Below are 22,630 nucleotides of genomic sequence, written 5' to 3'. Positions count from 1 at the left end.
ATGAGCTGATGATTAACAAAGGGAAGGGGTGGGAAAAATGAGGAAAAAACAACAAATCAATATATTGTATACCTTTAATTTGTATGATGTTCTATGTCGATATATCTCAATAAAAACATATCTACAGATAACCATGTTTATATTGTATATTCATTATATACTATATTTCGGAATAATTGAAGATGTTCTAGTATGCATACCTAGTGAATGCTTTATTAACATTAATAGGTTTGAAGTATTTTAAACAAACATTTTCTGAGTATATGTTTTCTCTGGATAAAGATTCTGAATCCCAGCTTCAAACAGTCTTGAGCTCCCAGACAACCACCTATCTTGCTTATAAGGTTCTCCACAACAAGTGATGTTTAATCTGGTGATACCTGCCAATGAAAAATCCATCTTAAACATTAAGAGTGTCTTTGACCTTCTTTGTGGCAAATTTCAGTGTTTTCCCTCCAAAATTCTAGGAATAAGGCATCTGCAACAAACACAACCACCCATGGAAAAGTACCCTTGAAACAAGGCGGGGACAGGTCTTTGGTGCTCTGGGATTTTCAAATGCATACATAAAAAAATACCTCTGCCTTTAATCATTTAGTTGAAAGGTCCCTGAATCTCATGCAGAATGGCCTTTTCGTTTTGCACTGCCTCTTCTGCACATGATGCATCATGTGGCTCCAACAGATTAGTGCTAAGAGAGAGATTTATTTTTTTTTCTGAGTAGATAGATATACAAGCCAAACTATTATGACAACTTGATAAATGTAGCTTTTGAAAATGCTTTCTGTCGTAATAATACAACAAACAACAAGGAGGCATGCTGCCAAGCATCATCCATCAGTAGGTGAGCTGGCTGGGAACAGACAAAGCCCTGGTGTCACACTAGTTCTTCTCAATCTGCCAGAGGCTCTAATGCGGCCAAAGGAGCCAAAAGAACAGTTGGCCTAAAACCTGAATTTTCAAAGCAATTTTAAACAGACTAGGGGGTAGCGGAGGCCCAAATTTTAAAACAGTGCCATAAATCGACGCCTTGGCTTAAAAGTGTTTCTTTGGCATAGGTAACATATTTTTGTAACCTTAGTTTTATAATTCAACACTTCTTCTCTATACTAATCTCTCATTATAAAAACATTCTGAATGCTGTGCCAGCTTGGAGACCCTGGTTTATGTATACAGAGAGGGTTACTAAAACTTCATGTAGAGAACAAATTCACTATGAATGGAAATGATGTAGGTTTGGGGAAAACGTTCTGAGAAGACATGCCCTCTGGTTGTTTGATCTTCTCTCTACCATAGGGAACTAAGGAAGTCTTCTCTGTTACAGATTCTCTAGCAGCGGCTAAGCAGCTACAGAGCTGTTAAATTAAAATGTAGACCCACATGAGGATATTATAGACTGAATTTGGGAGTTTGTCTTGTGAGTGTCAAATCGGTTTATTTGCTATTATGAGTGTTTGGTATGTTCTAAATTACAACCAGAAAAATCACTGCCAATTTTTTTCCCCAAACAAGTATGATTTTACATATCTCTGTCTGTTCTTCAAAGACTGACATGTTACAACAAAGCACTGAGTTCTCACAAATATGGGCTGAGGTTATGAAAATGAGGAGTATGCCCATGCAATCAACAAAGAAAAAAGCAAGAACAATGACAATATAAACCATAATGATCATGCCCAACTTCTAATGAAGCCAGAAACTGCTCCAAGCATACTGTTCAGAAAATCTAATGAGGAAAATGTACAATAAGCAGTCTCACAGTGAAAATGAGCCCCCGTGCAGGATTTCTGGTTAGCAAGTTTTTGTATAATACTTTCAGATTTATAGTCACTTAACACATTTATTGAGCATCCAGTCTGAACCAGTACTATGCAAGGAACTGTGAAAGATAGAAAAATGATGGCCTTTTTTGATCCTTTCAAAGTTATAATTTAGTTGGAAAACAATCTACATCCATCCACGTAAAACACACAACAGTATAATGCATAGTCAACTACTAATGGGCATGGTCTGGATACTAAATACAAAAGGAACTGGACAAAGGGACAAGCTGGTGAGAAGAAAGTACTTAAGAGGGCAATATCTTAGGTAGAATGTCCCATATGGGCCATAAGTATCCCAAGAATGTGATGGGAGAAAGGGTTACTCAAGAAACAGTCCTACAGTAGGTTCCTGGCCCTAATATTCTATTCAGCGAATTCATCCAACACTGAACTGAACACCTACTATGTGCATGGCAGTAAAATATAAAACAAGAAAGATAAAACCTGTGCTCATAGATGATAGTATTGGGGATACAGTGCCATACAAGAAACCGTAACACATGCCAGTCTGTGTAAAGGTAATTCAAAGTGGTGTGAAGAGAAATGACTTATAAGTATATCAAAATGAGGCTGAAGACCACTGCTGAGTGTGTGATGAATTTTACTAGCTGGGCATGGGTGTGGAGGAACATTGAAGGTAAGAAGCTCATTAGAACAAGAGGCAGAGAGACAACAATGTGGTCAGTATTTTAAAGGATCAGGACAGTCCTGTAGCTGGCCAGGACTGTTTTCACTTTTAAAAAACCTATTTTTGGTTTCTTTTATTTGCTTTTTTCCCCTGCAGTCTATGTTTTGATCCCTGAGCCCCAGTGCCTAGTGAAGTGCCTCGTTTATGGTTAGTACTCCATAAACATTTCTTGAGAAGAGAAAAGAAGGAAGGAAGGAGGGAGGGAAGACAGGAGCGAAGGAAGGGTGGGTGGGTCAAAGTTAAAGAGAAGGCGTAGAACAGAAGGAAATGCTATCAGGATAATTTCAGGCCATGAAGAACTTTTGGTTTAATATTTGCTCTAAGTTGTGAACCCTGAAACCTGATTAAAATCTTTCTATAATAAAGTGAAGGTGAAAAGCATAAAAGGAAATGAAATAGCTACCAGAAGAAAGAAACTGCATTTTTTTTACAGACATGTTTATTTCCACATATTTATTCTAAGTTGTATTTGTCACTGTGATGCATTTGCTCCCTCTGAAATATGCTGGGGTGTGGGGCAGGGGGATTGCTGCCCTTGGCTTGAGATCCTCTAGCAGGAAGGACATGCACTTTATTATACATACACACATGCCATAAGGTTTGCAAATGATCTTACATTTGCTCAGTAGCCAAAAGAGGCAAAGAATGAGAATAAAAACAAATGTGTTTTAGCACATCAAGTCCAACTTTTCCATCTTCCCCATGAGGAAAATGTATATTATGAAACTCTAGGACTCTCACAACCTCACCCGATACAACCCTGGAGCTGGGAATTTATGAATTATTTTGGCTAGAGACAAAAGTTCTTCAATCTGCCCATATCACCCAGATGTCCGTTGTAAGATGGGGGCCTGGAGAATAACAACATTTTTCTTTAAAACCATTCATATTAAGAGCAGCTTTTGTTCCTCTTCCTATCTGGCAGCAAAATGGGTTTTGACTGCACATGTGGCGGAGAAAAGCTCTCTGTCTAGGGGTCACACATTCAATTTTAGAGTTGAAGGGCACCTTAGACATTCACTGAATATAAATATTTATTGAACACCTATTCTGTTCCAGGAACTGCCCACTTGACATCATAGATGCGACAAATTGAATCCCAGAAAAACTAAAAACCCAGTGCAGTGTCACCTGGCTAGAAAATAATGGGACCAAGATTCAAAATTAGTAGTTTGATAAAAAAATAAATAAATAAAAGGGATAGTCCACAAAATAGGTTAAAGACTCTCTCAGAGACAGTGAAACGCACTGTTATGAGAGCCAGGCTCCCAAACATGTGACTCTCTCACTAGGGAAAGATCCCAATCTTGACCTGTGAATCCTACCCCAAAACCCAGAGGTAGGGATTGGTTATGCAGCTATTTAAGGTTGACATATGTAGTTATGGGTTTCAGTTGATGGTCACACATGACTATGATGTTACTTAACATTCTATACTTATTCTTTCTGTCTCCAGGTAAAGCACCCTTCCCCCAATGTATGTAATTCTGGTATCCTTTGTCTTTAGCTGTTAATATCTGGTGTCCCTTTAATTTCTCTTAATCTCTTTCTCTTCTCCTTTATCATTCCCTCCTTCCTCCTTCCTTCCCACCACCTCCCTCTCCCCCAGTGGTTGAAACTAAGCAAAAACAGTTAGGGTTAGATAAACTCCTCTTTTCTGTTGCACAAATTGGACCCAAACAGAGAAATAAAAGACCTCAAGTACTATTAGGAAGCATTTCTTTCTGCATAATGATAAATGCGGAATTGAAGGTAGAAAGCTAAACTCCGCTCAATGGATAAGAAATTTAAGAAAATATAAGAAAAATTAAAGACCTCAAGTACTATTAGGAAGCCTTTCTTTCCTCATAATGATAAATGTGGAACTGAAGGTAGAAAGATAAACTCCACTCGACTGATAAGAAATTTAATGAATTTGAAGGCAGGTGGATCCTAGAGAATTTGCATAAAATATCCCAGGCTCGGGGCATTAACTTAGTCATTCACTAACAACCTGGAGGCATTTTAAAGGGTCATACTTGTAAGCTTAATAATGGAATGGAAGAAAACTTCAGAAATCACTTAGTCCATTTGTCAATCTAGGCAAGGCTGACCTTAGCTATACTGACAACTGTATAACCACTCAGAAAAGTTATTCCTTCAGCTCACAATAGTACGGGGACAATCACCACTTTTACATCCTGACATGCTGGTGCCCAGGGCTTTCCTCCAATGCTGTAGATTGGGTCATTTCACAGAAACCTGAGTGAGGAATTTAAACATAAACAAATCTTTTTACCAGAAAATTCCTTCTTTTATTCATTACCCTAACTTCCAAAAAATCCCAGGGAACTGAATCATTCCACTATCATCTCCTTTAATAGAGCAGCAGGGTTTTTTAAATTTATTTTTAAATTTACATCCAAGTTAGTTAGGATATAGTGCAATAATGATTTCAGGAGTAGATTCCAGTGACACATTCCCTATGTATAACACCCAGTGCTCATCCCCAAAAGGGTCTTCCTTAATGCTTCTTACCCATTTAGCCCATCCCCCCTCCCACAACCCCTCCAGTAACCTTCAGTTTGTTCTCTATATTTAAGAGGCTCTTATGTTTTGTCCCCTCCCTGTTTTTATATTATTTTTGCTTCCCTTCCCTTATGTTCATCTATTTTGTATCTTCCCTTTATCATATGGGTGAAGTCACATATTTGTCTTTCTCTGACTAACTTCGCTGAGCATAATACCCTCTAGTTCCCTCCATGTACTTGCAAATGGCAAGATTTCATTCTTTTTGATTGCCTAGTAATATTCCATTGTACCACATCTTCTTTATCCATTCATTCGTCAATGGACACTTGGGCTCCTCCCATACTTTGGCTATTGTCAACAGTGAATACAGCAGCAGTTTTAACACTGGTTATACATTAAAATCATTTGGTGAGCTTTTGAAAGATGTATTGATATCAGAGTTCCAGTTCTAGAGATTTGTATTTAATTGGCTTTCAGTGGGATATATATATATATATATATATATATATATATATATATATATACAGGTGATTCTAAAGTACAGCTAAGATTAAGAACCATTGCTACATATATATTACCTATTTACATAACTGGGAGGAAATTCCCTTCTTAAAATATTATATAACTACAATCAGTAGAAATTCAGTATAATCAGCAAAAACTTAATAATTTGTTAAATCCCCCAAAGCAGATGCTTGACTCCTGGGTCTTTTATCCTTAGTTATACCTAGCAACTTGCCTGATACATGATAGATATTCAGTGTATATTTATTTAATGAATGAATGAAAATTGAGGAGATTCACCCTTAGAAGGTTATATGTTTCTTAGAATTTACTCATTTCTTCTAGGTTACCCAATTTATTGGTATAATTGTTCATAATAGTTCCTTATGGTCCTTTTGATTTCTGAGGCATTTATTATAATGTCTTCTTGTTTATTTCTGGTTTTATTTTCATCTTTTCTCTTTTTTTCTTAGTCTAGCCAAGCATTTGTTGATCTTATCTTTTCAAAAAAAAAAAAAAAAAACCAACTCTTAGTTTAGTTGAATTTTTTCTATTGTTTCCCTAACCTCTATTTGATCCATTTTTTTTCTAATCTTTATTATCTTCTTTTTTTCAGGATAACTGCGGGCTTGTTTTGTTCTTTTTCTAGTTCAGACCAGTAACAAATAAGAAAATTGAATCGATAATCAAATACCTCCCAAGAAAGAAAAGCCAGGACCTAACGGTTTCACTGGTGAATTTTACTAAACATTTAAAAAATAGTAATACCAATCCTTCTTAAAGTCTTCCAAAAAGTAGGAGAGAGAACACTTCCAAATGAATCTTATAAGGCCAATATTGCTCTGAAACCACAGCCAGACAAACAAATAAACTGTAAGAAAAGAAAACTATAGGCCAATATCCCTAATGAACATGGTTGCAAAAATCATCAATACAATTCTACCCAACTGGATTCAATAGCACATTAAAAGCACTGTACCTATGACCAAGTAGGACCTATCTGTGAGGTGTAAGGGTGGTACAGCATATGCAAATCAATCAAAGTCATATATCACATTGACAGAATGAAAGATAAAGACCACATGATAAGCTCAACAGATGCAGGAAAAGGAGTGTAAAAAAAATTCAATATCTGTTCATGATTTAAAAAACACCATTAAAAATAGGTATAAAAAGAACTTACCTCAATGCAGTGAAGGTCATATTTGAATAACCACAGCTAACATCATAATCAATGGGGAAAAACTGAAAACTTTTCCTTTAAGATCCAATGTAAGCAAGAATACTCATTCTCATTACTTCTATTTAACACAGTACCAAAAGTTCTAGTCGAAGCAATTAGACAAGAAATAAAAGGCATCCAAATTAAATTGGAAAAGAATAAAATCATCTTTGCAGATGACATGATCATATATGTAGAAAAATTTAAAGATTCAACAACAACAAACTGTTAGAACTAATAAATGAATTCAGCAAAGTTTCAGGATACAAAATCAACATATAAAAATTGGTGGCTTTTCTACACATTAACAACAAACCATCTGAAAATGAAATTAAGTAAATCCCACTTACAACTGCATCAAAAATAATAAAATGCTTAGGAATAAGCTTAACCAATTAGGTGAAAGACTTATACCCTGAAAACTATAAAACAATGATGAAGGAAATTAAAGAAGACATAGATAAATGGAAAGATAACCCTTGCTCACAGATTGGAAGAATTAATATTGTTAAAATGTCCATAGTACCCAAAGTGGTCTACAGATTCAACACACTCCATATCAAAATCCCAATGGCATTCTTTACATAAATAGAGAAACAATCCTAAAATTTATGTGGAACTTCAAAAGATCCCAAATAGCCAATGAAATCCTGAGGCAGAAGAACAAAGCTAGAGGCATCACACTTCCTGATTTCAAACTATACTGCAAAGTTATAGTAATCAAACCATTATAGTACTGCATAAAAACAGACATTTAGACCAACAGAACAAAACAAGGAGCTCAGAAATATACCCACACATATATAGTCAACCAATCTTTGACAAGAGTGCCACAATGGTGAACTCACAATGATAGTGAAAAGATACTCTCTTCAATAAATGGCATTAGGAAAACTGGTTATCTACATGCACAAGAATAAAATTGGACCCTTATTCTCACAGTGAATTAAAAAAAAAAAAAACTAACTCAAAATGGATGAAAGACTTAACTATAAGACCTGGAATGATAAAATTTCTAAAAGAAAAGAGGGAAAAAACTTTTGACAGTGGTGTTGGCAATGATTTTTGGTCATGACACCAAAACTGCCTATAACAAAAGCAAAAATAGGTAAGTGGGACTAGATGAAACTAAAAAGCTTCTGTACACCAAAGGAAACGATCAACAAAGTTAAAAGGCAATCTATTAATTGCCTTTGATTGGAGAAGTTACTTGCAAACCATATATCTGATAAAGGGTTAATATCTAAAATATATTAGAGACTCTTACAACACAATTGTGAAAAAACAATCCAATCAAAAAATGGGCAACAAACCTGAATTGACATTTCTTAAAGAAGAAATACAAATGGCCAACAGGTACATGAAAAGGTGCCCAACATCACCAATCATCAGGGAAGTGAAAATCAAAACCATAATGAGATATCTGCTCATACCTGTTAGAATGGCTATTATCAAAAAGACAAAAGTAACAAGTGTTGGCAAGGACATAAAGAAAAGGGAACCTTTGTACACTGTTGGTAGGAACAGAAAATGGTAAAACTATTATATAACAGTATGGAGGGTCCTCAAAAAAATTAAAAATATAACTACTATATGATCTAGCAATATCACTTCTGAGTATATATATCCAAAGGATATGAAATCTGGAATTTGAAAAGATATCTGCACCCATTTTCACTGCAGCATTATTCATAATAGTGAAGACATGGGAACCATCTAAATGTCCACTGGCAGAGGGATGGGTGAAGAAAATGTGGTATATACATACAATGGAATATTATTTAGTCTTAACAAGAAGGAAGTCCTGCCATTTGTGACATCATGGAAGAATCTGGTGGACATTATGCTAAGTGAAATAAGCCAGACAAAAAAAGACAAACACTGAATGATTTCACTTATAAGTGGAATCTAAAATAGTTAAAGTCATAAAAGCAGAGAGTAAGTATAATGGTGTTTTGCCAGGAGCAGGAGAGAAGGGAAAATGAGGAGATGTTAGTTAAAGGGTACAAAGTTTCTGTTATGCAAGATGAATCACTTTGGGAAATCTAATGTACAGTATGGTGATGATAGTTAACAATACTGTATTGTATGCTTGAAAGTTGAAACAGGGTATCTCTTAAATCTTCTCAACACATATGCACTATGTAACTATGTACACATACACAATATGTAACTATATTGGATATAGTTGGATAAATTATTTAGCTTCATGGTAGTGATCCTTCCACAATATATAAATACATTGAAACAGTAAGTTGTATACCTTAAATATATGTAGTTTTTACATGTCAGAGATATCCCTATAAAGCAGTTTAAAAAAAAAAAAGAAAATTGAAAAGAAATAATGACTTCACAAGGGCTATTGAACTAGCCAAATAAAGAATTTTTAAATAAACAGAAAAAGACAGCCAAGAATTATAAATTCCCAGCATGGCTAGTAAAGGTTATGGACACCAAACACATTTCCAACCATTTTTTATTCTAATAAACAGGTTTATGGGATTAAACGGTTCCAAACATTCAGTCTTTCGACTTACTCTCCTCCCGAAAGGAGATCAGAGCTTAGGGGTGCAGGGGAGGACCACATCCCTCTAAGATATATGACCTGGACTATTAGAAGTCCTGGTAATACATTTAGACTAGGCTTTAACCCAGAAAGTAAAAGGAAGGCAACCACAAACTCTTAAACATCCTAAAATGTGAAATCTTTCCTAACACAATGAAAAGACTTCCTCATATAAATGACAGAGTAGTCAGACCCATTCTGAACTTGTATATCTTTCTTTTAAACAAAAACTCAATCATTTCCAATGAAAACAAGACTGATAACATATAACACCAGATGAAGAATAACAGATAAATCTTGCTTTGGGGTTCACTTTAGCTGAAAGTTCTAAAATGTCTTAAAACAGGTCCTATGAAACTTAATTGGATGTTTTGATAAAGATGAAATGACTTTAAAGGGAAAAAATATTTGTTTAAGAAGTCAAATCTTAATGTTAAAATTTTTCTTTTGGTATTTATTATTATATGGCGTAGAAATTACTTGCTAACTAAAGCTTATATTGCTGTAGTATCAATATTTTTATGGGAGAAAAACTGTGTTTGCAATTAAAAAATCTGAAGAGTTAGCTTAATTTCACTTAGCACAATTATTATGAAATGACAAGTTTGAATGATCTTTCCAATTACTGTGAGATAAGACTCCTTGAGGATGTTTATTTTAATTTTTCTGTATTTATATTGACAACATTCTGGCAGCCACATCCCTTTGGAACAATATCATAATCTTTTTTTAGGCACCTCCACAGTGTGATGATTTTATGTCTTGTTCATCTAATAATTTTATTCAGCTCCAAAAAATTCTATTCAACTAAAGAATTCAATGCAAAATTTATTAACTTTAAAAAATGCTTTCATCCTTTATAAGTAAGGCTTTTGAAAAAAATTTTTTGTTATTATTTTTGCTACTTGATTACATATAGGTATGACAAGCCCTTCATTTAATCAGTTGGGATTTAACAAAATATTCTTACTCTTAATGTATTAATCTATTAATCCATACTATTTATCAGTCTGGAGATTAATTGGCCTTGCAGAAGATAAAAAATGTCACAAAAGACCTTTAAGTCTTCTTCAGGCATCAATATAAAGGTTGGCACCACACTTAAGAGCATCCAGCTATCTGACTCATTGCCATTTCAAATGAACTGCAGTTTACCTCTTTGACCTTGATTTTGGCACAGACCTAATACAGTGGTACATATGACGTTACACAGTATTCTTAAGTGCCTTATGCATCTGGAACTCCTTATGGGAAAAGTTAAATTAACCGGCTGAAGACAAAGCTAGAACTCTCAGAGACAGATCTTTAGTATCAAATTTAAAACTATATGCTTAAGTAATTTAGGTCGAAGAAGGATAGTTTCCACTAAACAACACACAATCCTAGATAAATGAGAAAAACACATTTGTTAAAAATATTACTTCAGAATATCTAATGGAGGATATGAAGAACTGGACAGAAGCAGCAGCTTCTCAAGGTAGTTGGTACATTGTCTAATTCACCTGAAATGAAGAGCCATCATAAAGTACAAGTATGCATAGTCCATTTTCTAATTAGAAAAAAAAAAAATAAGAGCAGACGTTATGATGCAAAAATCAAAGCAGACTTAGTGATGCAAGATTAGCAATAGTTGTATTATCAGAGTTGCTCAATGAAACCTAACATAATCTTACAGAAATTAGTAAATGTTGTAGAAAAAAAGTTTATATGGTGCCTTCCCTTATTGCTCAAACCAGAGTTGCAAGTAAAGGCAATTATCAATAGTCTAATATCAGAAATTGGGAAAATGAAGCACTGCTTACTTTCTGTGAGCCTAGAAAAAGAATGGGGGAGAAGGCAAAGGAAGGATTCTGCTCAGTATCTCCCTGGGTCAGGGCATTTTCTCCAGCACCAAGCACTGCCAGTGAGAAGGATGAGTTTTATACTTAATGCTTATTTATATTTTCACCCTGCTTTCCCTCCACTGATTTTTATTTTCCTGCATTCTTCAAAAGATCACTCAGAGAAGATTCTCAAACTCATAAAGTTAACCAAGCCTCTTCCCAGTCTCCCCGTCCATCACAGAACATAATTAACTCCAGAAGTTGAGTAGTTGTCATTTATTCCATAAAATCTGAGTATTTTAGCTCCTTTTTACAGTTCTATCATATTTGGAACAGAGTAATTATTAGCTGACAGACTTAAAAATATCAGAGCTAAAAGTGAGAACAGGACTGGAAAATCAGTGTGGAAAATTAATTCAGCAGGTCAATGGGATTCATTTAGGCTGAATTTGAGTGCTTACCGTTAGACTACAACACACATTCCAGTTACTTGTTGGGCCTCTAAGGACATATACATTCATAACCTGTGATCTTTCTCAAGAGTATAAGGTGCCCACATTAAATGTGGAGTGGAGATGAGAGAAAACCCGTTAAGTTCATTAGCCATTAAAAAATGAACAAGAGGGGCGCCTGGGTGGCTCAGTCGGTTGAGCGTCTGACTTCGGCTCAGGTCATGATCTCACAGTCCGTGAGTTCAAGCCCCGCGTCAGGCTCTGTGCTGACAGCTCAGAGCCTGGAGCCTGCTTCAGATTCTGTGTCTCCCTCTCTCTCTGACCCTCCCCCATTCATGCTCTCTCCCTCTCTGTCTCAAAAATAAATAAACACTAAAAAAAAATATAAAAAAAAATGAACAAGAGGGCCACAGATAACCACTCATGGAAGGTTGGTGGTCCTGCCCCTCTCCCCATTGTTTTAGCTTCTTCTCCAGCCTAGTATGAGTTTACCTAATGTATTTTTTTCAATATTTGAAAGTCAAATAGGGACATATAGTCTATATGTTTATAATTTTAGATTTTACATTTTCCTTTTCCAATTCATTATGAGTAGATGATAGATGATATCTTCTACAGTATCTTAATAAAATCCTAACAATTGGAGCCTTAATTTACTAGGTGACAAAACTGGTAAGTGTGAATTTCACATAACTGATGTTATATGATGCTATAATATATTTGATGCTTTGCCGAATGACAGAGTTCTACCTGTGATTGTACTTATCCCTTAAGTTGCTTGTCAGTCTCTTACTCCATACAAGATTCTCACAATGTAGCATTCACATCAATGAGCCAGTATGAAAGTTCCCATACACTCCTTACCAGCTTTGTGAGACACATGCTTTGGCTCACCTCTATAGCATATTCAAGCACGGTAATTCGAGAAAACTGTATAATAGGAACATTTCAAATCTGTACATTTTGGCTTTACTGATGTATGTTTGTTATCAGTTATATCTTGCAGTGCTATCGCCATGCAGTATCATGTAGTACAGATGTAGGGAGGTTTTGATATTTGAGACTAAGAGAAGAGGTGAATCATAAAAATGAAAGGTCTAGTTTTTTCTGGTCAGCTCGGGGACCTAGTTTGTTATGACACTGGCCTCCAAAGATGACAAACAAACTTGCTAGTGGATGTCATCCAATAGCTCCATCTTCTGAGTAGAACCAAACACCGTAATGGCTAAGTAACATAATTAATCCGGTTTCTTGCAAGATATGCCCTTTGGCCAGGTTTCCCAGGGTACACCATTTCCATTAGGATCTGCCTGGAACCAAAATGGTCTCTAGTTATGATGGATTCAGTGAAGGAAAATCTATCTGTCAGACCATGTGCGGGACTGGGGGGCACAGAAAAGAGTAAGACGTTGAAACCCTGATTTCAAGAAATTCTCTCATTAGAGTAAGCTGACATTTTTCTGAACTTGTATCTCACCCTTTGTGCTGTTTCATTATGAAAAGTCTAGAAGAATCAGCAGATATATATAGATAGATATTTTCTTCTTCTGTTCCATGTTCTATAGTATATAGTAATTTTGATCAAACCTCTTACTTGTCACATGTAACACTCTTCACTGTCAAATAAAAATCTCTCATTAAAAATATTACTATTGTACTTTGTATTTTATAGTTTGAAGAAAAATCTAGTCATAGACCACACAGATCAAGAAACAGTTCTTACTTATTATTATTTGAAGTAGACTGCCATTTTAATGTCTCAGGCCTTTACTTTCAGCTTAGAAACCATTAGCCACTCTCCACCTTCACCACTGCTCTCATTCCCATGCCAGGTTCCCAAGAAGTTTCTGTTTTCCAAACCTCCTTATATGCAAACTTCATCATTCATTGAACTGAATAATCTCAGGAAACTTCCAGACATCTAATAAACCCAAACCAATATATCACTTATTTGCAAAGTGCTTGATAACATTGGAATCCAACATAAACTTAATATGTTGTTAATGTTAATATTGTTGCTATTCTTGTCACTAAAATTTAAGGGGATCCAAAAAGTGCCATATATTATGGTCCATTTCTACTTATAAATCAACCTTCTAGTTCTAATATGAAAATAGACAACATTTCCTCTGTAAATGAGATAAATTCTATATCACTTATCATATAAGAGTATATAAATAACCTAGCTGGAGATGCACATATTTAATTCTCTGTACCTTTCTTCCATCCAGATTTGTGTGCAACAAAATGGTCTTAATAACCCCAACCACAAAAGTATGCATTGAACCTACTACATATGGGCCTTACAAACTCCCTACCATCTGGGATGCAGGACTTACTTGTTGCTGAGGCAGCGTCTCAGAGAGTAGGAGGCCCCTCCACCACAGGTGCGTGAGCATTCACTCCATGGGCCCCAAGCGTCCCACAAGCCATCTCGGTCCTCCTCAGAGCGTGCTGTCCTGGAGCTCTGTGAGGAAAAAGAGAATGGTCAGTATCATGTCCCCAGTGAACCCTGAAACATGTGTCCTAAAGTGTGGGCCTTTTGTATGTCTGAATATGATAGCCTTGCTGGAGATGAAAACATTTATTAGATTCTTTCCAGTTGAATAATGTGTTTGGGGAGAGGACTATTTGAGTTTAGAGACCCTGGGCCATGACTGAAAGGAACAAGGGATCTGCATAATGGAGCAAATAGAAAGGGGGGCAAGAATAAGGAATCTGGGTGAGGGGAAGTTAAATTGAAGTCACATTTTGCACTGAAGTCATGATTTTGCCCTGGGTTCATAAGTCTACTCATCTACTACCTCTTTGTGAAAACAGAGAAACTTCTCTCAGAGATGCTTCTGCTCTGAGAAGCTTGTAATGTGCATATCAGCATTACCTTCCAAAATTTAACATTTTATACAATTGACAATTTTTTTAATTGAGCAACATCATTTCCAGATTTCAGACTTGTTAATTACAACAACTGCATGAAGTAACTTCAGTAATGCAGGGATTGCCTCTTGACAAATAGATCTGCTTGTTACTGAAAGGCTTCCTAGTGAAATCTGTACCTACTGTATAGAAAATTGGTATATGCGGGTCTCCATGTTGAACTTCACATTTCTCATAAGAGTCAAAGATAAAATATGTGCCATAGTTCATAGAATAATCTCTAGAGTTAGAAATTGCCTGGGTTTGATATGGATTTTACCAGGTGTCCCTGAACAATTAAATTACCACCTGCCTACACTAAAATTTCCCTTTCTATAAAATGGGGATAATATAACCATGACACTACATGCACACACACACACACACATACACACTATAGAAGAAGATAAGTTAAATGAACTTAGCCTAGGATAAGTTTCAGAGTAAAGCACTAATAAATATTACCAATAATTACATTATGATAAATTGAGAATGTCATATATACATAATAATACAGTTGTATTAATAATAATATACGTAATAATACAGTTGTATTAGTCTGCTTAAGCTGCCATAACAAAATACCAGACTGGGTGGCTTAAAAAACAAAAATTTATTTTCTCATAGTTCTAGAAGCTGAAAGTCAGAGAACAGGGTGCCAGCATGGGTAGCTGCTGGTGTGAGCTTTTCCCTTGGGTTGCAGAAGGCAGCCTTCTTACTGTGTGCTCACACGACCTCCACTTTGTATGAGCATGGACAGACAGAGAGAAGACAGAGTAGCTCTCTGGTATCTCTTCTTCTAAGGACATGAATCCCATCATGAGAGACCCCTTTCATGACCTTATCTAAACTGATTATCTCCCAAAGGCCTCATCTCCATATACCATCACATTGGGGGTTAGGACTTTAATGTATGAACTGCGGTGCAGGGCACAATTCAATCCATAGCAACAGTTCTACAAATAGCTAATGTGAACTGAGGCCAAATTATTTTACTGAGTAAATCAAGCACAATATTCAAACATTACAGATGGTATCTTCTCGGGGCTGCTTGGGTGGCTTAGTTGGCTAAGCCTCCGACTTCGGCTCAGGTCATGATTTCACGGTTCCTGAGTTTGAGCTCTGCATCAGGCTCTCTGTTGTCAGTGCACAGCCCACTTCAGAACCTCTGTCTCCCTCTCTCTCTCTGTACCCCCCCCACCTCTCTCTCAAAAATAAACAAACATTAACAAAAAGATGGTATCTTCTTATATCAATCAAGGACATACTTCCGAAAAAATTAAAATTTCAAATTTAAATTTGGAAAAAACAAACCTGAAAGAAAATAGGCATGTTAGGCAATATGACAATGTCACCTTCAGTTTTGTCTCTGAAGAGAGAGCACAGGGGATGTGGAATGCTGGGAAAGGTTGGGATGTGAAGGCAACAGGAAGGTAACCTCTTACAAAGCATTGTGGGACCTTGAGATAATGTAAATGAGGTCACCAGTGTATATGAGGTCTACAATGATAACTCAGATTGTTGTTGCTGTTGTTATTATTTTTATTTTTAATTACTTTCTCATGCCCTACCTAGTTATACCCAAGGTTATATCATCCACACAAGAGGGGCTCCTGAAAAAGAAGAGAACATCCTCTAGCCCTTCAGAAAACTGTTTATTTTGTAGTAATGAGCTTCTTTGTAGATCAGTTGCTATGGGGCTCTGTTGTCACACTGATGACTCCTTGGACCTTTTAAATGTTTTTTTAGTTTTTTTTTTTATTTGAGAGAGAGAGAGAGAGTGAGCACATGTGAGTGGGGAGGAGGGGAAGAAGGGAAGAGAGAGAGAGAATCCTAAGCAGCCTCCACATTTAGCACAGAACCTGACCTGGGGCTCGATCCCACAACTCTATGATCATGACCTGAACTGAAATCAAGAGTTGGAAGCTCAAACTGACTGAGCCATCGAGGTGCCCCTCCTTGGGCCTTTTAAAATCTGGACAAGTTAAGTCAGAAACCTCACCTCAGAGTGTTGTATCAAGGCTTACATAAGTGATGGAAGCTTTATTTAAATTCATAAACCATTTGCAAAGGGCTAGCACAGGCTAGCATAGTAGTAAAGAGAAGGGACTGAAGGACCTACTCAACCTGGAGTAGAAGCCTGGCTCCAGAGCTTCTTAGCTGTGACCTCCTTATCCTTCAGTCTTGTAATCAGAAAATAAGGATAATAAACACTAGTATTGTGAGAATTAAAATAATTAAATATAAAAATCACGTAAGGTTGTAACAACCCAAATGTCCATCAGTGGATGAATGGATAACTGGAGTGTGATGTATACACACAACAAAATATTATCCAGCCTTAAAGGGATGGAAATTCTGACCCATGCTACAACATGAACGAACACTGAAGATATCATACTAAGAGAAATAAGGCAGATACAAAAGGACAAATATTGTGTGGTTCCACTTAGATGAGGTGTGTGGAGTAGCCAGATCCATAGAGACAGAAAGTAGAATGGTGGTTGCCAGGGGTAGGGGGACAGGAGGAATGGGCAATTATTTTTAATGAGTACAGAGTTCCAGCTCGGGAAAATGAAGAGATTTCTGGAGATGGATTGTGGTGATGGTTGTACAACGGCGTGAATATACTTCATGTCACTGAACAGTATACTTAAGCATGATTAAAATGGTAAATTTTATAAATTTTATCACAATAATATATACATACACTAAGCATTAACTGCTTTTATTGATACTATTTATTGTTACCATAATTTATAAACATAGATGTACTCTGAAAGGTTACAGGAGGTACTCTGGGAAGGTACTAGTGCGTTTTCCTGCTGAGTTTAGTGGAGACTCTAGACTCTTAAGGCATCATCTCCCTGAAAACTCTGACTTTCCCACAGCAGAACCTTCCAGCCACCTGCCATATTACAGTTGCCTGGTGATATGATCTGTCAGTAGTTAGAGGCTCCTCTAAAATGTGGAATAGAATGGGTAACAGAAACACACTGGTTACCCCAAAGTATGTTCTTTCTAAAGGAAGCATTTACTGAGCTCCAAAGCCTGGTTTTTAGGATTAATAAAATCAACCTCTAATCAAGGCAATATGGGGCACTCTGTTTCCAGAGCTTAATTAAATACTGAAGGAGAAAATACTCTTTGGCAATGAAGTATACATTGTCCATACACCCATTAAATTCATTCTTCAGATTTTTGAACAGTTTACTGTGCATCTTCTGGCTCCCTTTTAGTTTTCTCTGTATGACTGGAAGAAGTTCTGTTGAGAGAGTTATGGTATTTGCTGGATGCAGTAATGACTTGTGTGACAAACATACATTTGTACAATACCATGTCCCTCATTTTATTCAAATTAAATAAGTCTGAGATGAAAAGCAAAATCACAAATGCTAGGATTCATGAAATAATTAAGAGCAAGATGAGTGATTACAAATTATGATACCATCCAGTTACTACAACCGAAAAAAATAAATACACACACGGTATTCACATGTGAACTCCATTTCCGTATGAGATAAGAACACCAGAATGCCAAATCCTTGGGAGGTTTCCCTCTGGCTGCTCTCTGGATAAGCTGTTTTGGAAATAATATATAGTTGAGAATTTGTTTTTCTAGAGAAGTAAATTGTTCCAAACTCTGTGCTAAAGTTGTTTGGTATTTTTCACGTACCTTCTCCATCTAAAGTGAGGTTGTATCTTACCTCATCACAGGTTACAAGTTTCAGCACAACTAGACATAGGAAGAGCCCAGAGTGCTCTGAAAGAGATCACACGCAGACTCAGAAGCAAGTCATGGGCCTTTTTTCTCAAACTGAAACCATCTCCAAGGTGTCTTTTAGCAAGTGGAATAAACATAATTCATGTCAACTGAATCAATGTTTAATGTTAGAGACAGTAAAGTGATTTTCCCCCTCTTTTACTGTGCCAGATTTTTACATCTATAACCAGAAATGACAATTCAGCAATGCCTTTTGGGTCATTTAAGACCTACCAGCATTTGCTTATTATGGTTTTTAAGAAGGCCTTCAGTATAAACAACTTTTGTGCCTGGTCCAGATGGGACTCAAGCTTATTTTCTCTTATTTTGAAATGTGCATTCCTCTCCACAGTAGCATTTTGTTTTTAAAGTGTTAGCTTTGAGTTGCATCTAGCAAGAGAAAATGAGGCAAAAATAATAAGGTCTAGATAATGAGTTGCCTAAAAGCAATGATGATCGCTTCTGAAACCAAAATTCTAAGCTTTTAAAATATACCCTAGTTGGGGCGCCTGGGTGGCTCAGTCGGTTAAGCATCCAACTTCGGCTCAGGTCGTGATCTCGCGGTCCGTGAGTTCGAGCCCCGCGTCGGGCTCTGTGCTGACAGCTCAGAGCCTGGAGCCTGTTTCAGATTCTGTGTCTCCCTCTCTCTGACCCTCCCCCGTTCATGCTCTGTCTCTCCCTGTCTCAAAAATAAATAAAACGTTAAAAAAATTTAAAATATACCCCAGTCAATGCTTTCCAATTTGATTTCTGTCACATAAGTGTAGTATTTCAATCTCAGTATCTCAGGAGCAAGATCATGGATGCTGTGAAACACAGTGACCAAGGGATTACCCATGACCCCACTTCGGGGAATTGCAGCAACAGTGTCAGGTGAGATGATGGTCATTTACTATGAATTGACTGAGAACTGAAGAATGGCTACTAAATTCTGTATTTAAGCCAGTGTTTCACCAGTGGACTTATCCGAAATGATCAATACTGCGTCTGATATTAAACTTGAGGGAAAAGTCCATTACAAATCCTATCTTTTTTGTAGCACTTATTTTACTTTGTAGTTGTTGGATGGGTTAAAATGGACAATCAGCACTTTTTTTGAGCCAACATTTCAGAAATCTAGTGAACACTGAGAGAAAAAAGGACTGAGTTTTGGTTCTATAATTCTTGAAAATTGAATATTTGCCTTGAGTTATTCAATTTAGAAAAAGACTAGCTATTTCTAGATCTTTGATGCCACATGATGACCTTGGAATGTAACATTGATGACGACTCTTAAATCAACTACTTTCTTGTAAGAAAATTCAGCAATCGATTCCCCGGGCCCATCCACCCATTGTTCTGTCCAGTTAAGAGGTGCCAAGCCTCAGTCAATGACAACGGCATGGAAGGCAGGCTGTGGCCACAGATCATCATATACGTCCTAGGAATATTAGAAGAGGATTAGAATAGCTTCCATAAATTCATCAACCTCAGGATGGTGTCATTTCCTCATCATTGCTGGTTTCCCTAAATGTGGTTTTCACCTGATAGTTTTGTGGTTGATTTCAGAGCCAATGCTTTAAGATCAATAACCAAGTCCCAGGTGAACAGCTTTAAACCTGAAAGCTATAAGTAGTTAAGCAGTTGGAGTAATCACATAAAGTAAGAGTTCCCTGCATCTCACCATCTAATAGATGAACCTTAGAATGACCACCTATGTACCACTTTATCCAGAAGCCTTTTCACCTGACAGGTTATCAGGGACTTATGAACAATGTTGTAGGGTGAAGCACAAATTAGCAATCAAAAGACTCTGGAGTTCTGAGGATGTCTGGGTGGCTCAGTCGGCCAACTGCCGGACTCGGTTCTGGCTCAGGTCATGATCTCGCAGTTCATGATTCCAAGCCCTGCAATGGGCTCCGTACTAACAGTGTGGAGCCTGCTTCAAATTCTCTCTCTCTCTCTCTCTCTCTCTCTCTCTCTCTCTCTCTCTCTGCCCCTCCCCTGCCCATGCTGTCTCTGTCTCTCTCTCTCTCTCTCTCTCTCTCTCAAAATAAATAAACTTAAAAAAAATTTTTTTAAAGACTCTGGAGTTCTATTAATATATATACAGAGGCCTTGGAAAATATTTTTTTCTAAACGTTGTAATAAGAGGTCAAGCTGTATGGAACTAAATAAAAATGGAAATGGGTCCTGAGGAAATGGGTGATAGGTTTTTGTAAACTTAAGTTTACAAAAGTTATATAACAGATGAAGTTACATTATAAGCGAAGTGTTTTTCAAAATCAACAGATCTTCAAATGTAGCAAAGTGGGTTATGGGATGAGGCAAAGAGCCCTTCTTACTATTTCAAGATCAGCAAAAAGTCACCTGAGTCTCTGGTTTTCCTCTCCTCTGCGACAGCATTTAGCTTAAGCCATCTGGAGCTGTGCATGTGACTGTACAAATGGATGTCACATCCTTCTAAATTAAAAAGAGGGGCAGCCCCCCCAGTGATGAGAGGACCATTTTTCTGTGGTGAGCCCATGCAAAATGGAGAAGTCTACACACGGAAACATCCTGTTCACGTACCAAGCTTTGGAAATGAATCTGCGGATTCCATTTTTAACTCCTCTATACATATCAGGTCTCTCTAAATCTTATCTAATCTTTGGCTTCTTTAATAATTTGGAATACTGGTTCTGCCACCAACTTTACATGGTAGGGGTTGTGATTCCCTGATCTGAGAGCTTATAGATATTAAGCTGTAACTGGGCTCTTGTAAAAGTCCATTAGCTTTTTGATGTACTTTCTTAAAAAGCAGAGCGTGTGGATACTGAGGCATGCGCTTTCCCAGATATTTGCTGCTGGCTTTACTTAGGAAATTCAGATCATCTGGTTCTTATCATAGCTGCACTGCTGGGGGATATGATGAACTGCCAGTGACACAGTGCACAGTCTTTCAGAGGCCACTGCATGAAGTCTGTCCCTTGCTACCGAGGAGAAAAGTCAGTTCACATGGTGTAAAAGCTATGCAGACCTCGGAAAGACTTTTGGGTACCTGTCTTCCTCTTTCTTCCACTGTGCACGTGCGCTCATGGGCACACCCCTTTCACATTCCTATGAGGGCACCTAATTGTACCTAAGCCTGGAGGGTTACTGGTGAGGGAAAAATGCTGGCTGGGATTTATTAAGTACCTATGTGCCAGGAAGTATGCCAGAATTTACCCAAATTATCGTATTTAATCCTCCCATTGAGCCATGTCAGTTTGGATTTTTCCCCCTTATTTTAGAGAGGTTGAACAACCTCTATCATTGTGTAGAAGAAAGAACATGGCTGTGGGTCTCAGACAGACTTTACTAGTCGTATATTGGTCAACTTGCCTTCAGCACATTGTCAGATCTCTTTGAGCAGAGTTTCTTCATCTGTAAAAGGGCAACATTGATACTTCTCTTACTAGGGTGACTGTGAAGGCTAACCAAGAGAATGTACACAAAGTACTGGATATAGTTTCTGACATGTTAGTGTTAATTATTTCATCTCTGCCACAAATATACACATCGCTCCCCTGACAAGTCACACAGTCAGTACCTGATCCAGCCAGGCTTTACACCTGTTATCTGACCACCTTTTGTTCTGCCTAGCCTCACATTCTGACCTTCCTTTCCATTTTTAAACAGTGTCTCTCAGTACATAAAAAAAATTTTTTTTATAGAATGACAAGAACTAATGTTGCTTTTCTTTTAAAAAATTATTATGTCCTCAGAATTGTTTCTCAATCTTGGAATAACAGCTTGGAGATAGAATTAAGACAGCTTTGTTACTTTTTAGGAAACAAAAACCTGACTCTGCTCGATGTCAAATGCTTCAGTGCGATTTTCATTTCAGAGCTATGGTAACTTGATTTTTTTTGTATTCTATCCAAGGACAAGACCGGATTACAGCTCATCTAAGAAACTGCTGCAGAAACCTCTGGGCATTTTGGAGAGCTCCACCCGAACACAATTTCACAGCCAGCTGAATTAAAATGAATAATTGCTGATTTGAGCAAAGATCAGTATTCAGGAAATTTGCAACTGGTCATTGAGTGTTTTGAATCAGCTCATCTCAAGAAAAAGCATAGTAAAATATTCTATCACTGTTGGTTTCTATTACTTTAAAAGCATAAACTTAGCAAATAGAAATGCTCTGCTTTGTTTTAATACTCTGCTTTGTTTAATACATGTACATACATGTACATGTGTGTATATATCTATATAATAGAATATTATGTATGTGTATATTATATCTATATTATATATCTATAATAAATAGATTATATATACATAAGATTATATATAGATATATAGTATCTATTATCCACATTATATATAATATATACTATATAGTATATATTATAGATA

The 22,630-nt window shown here is 36.8% G+C and overlaps 1 protein-coding gene across 1 annotated transcript in view; it reads right to left on the bottom strand.

The window, feature by feature from the left end:
• ADAMTSL1 (ADAMTS like 1) overlaps positions 1-22,630 on the bottom strand; it is a 405,773-nt gene that overhangs the window by 330,524 nt on the left and 52,619 nt on the right. Inside the window, exons 6-7 of the mRNA XM_049627010.1 lie at positions 18,213-18,268; positions 13,929-14,056 (exon numbers count right to left, since the gene is read on the bottom strand). Coding sequence (XP_049482967.1) covers positions 13,929-14,056; positions 18,213-18,268 — 184 coding nt within the window. The remainder of the gene's footprint in view (positions 1-13,928; positions 14,057-18,212; positions 18,269-22,630) is intronic.

This window comes from Panthera uncia, chromosome D4 (genome assembly GCF_023721935.1).
Source record: "Panthera uncia isolate 11264 chromosome D4, Puncia_PCG_1.0, whole genome shotgun sequence".
Taxonomy (NCBI): domain Eukaryota; kingdom Metazoa; phylum Chordata; class Mammalia; order Carnivora; family Felidae; genus Panthera; species Panthera uncia.
This window is presented reverse-complemented; position numbering and strand designations above follow the sequence as displayed.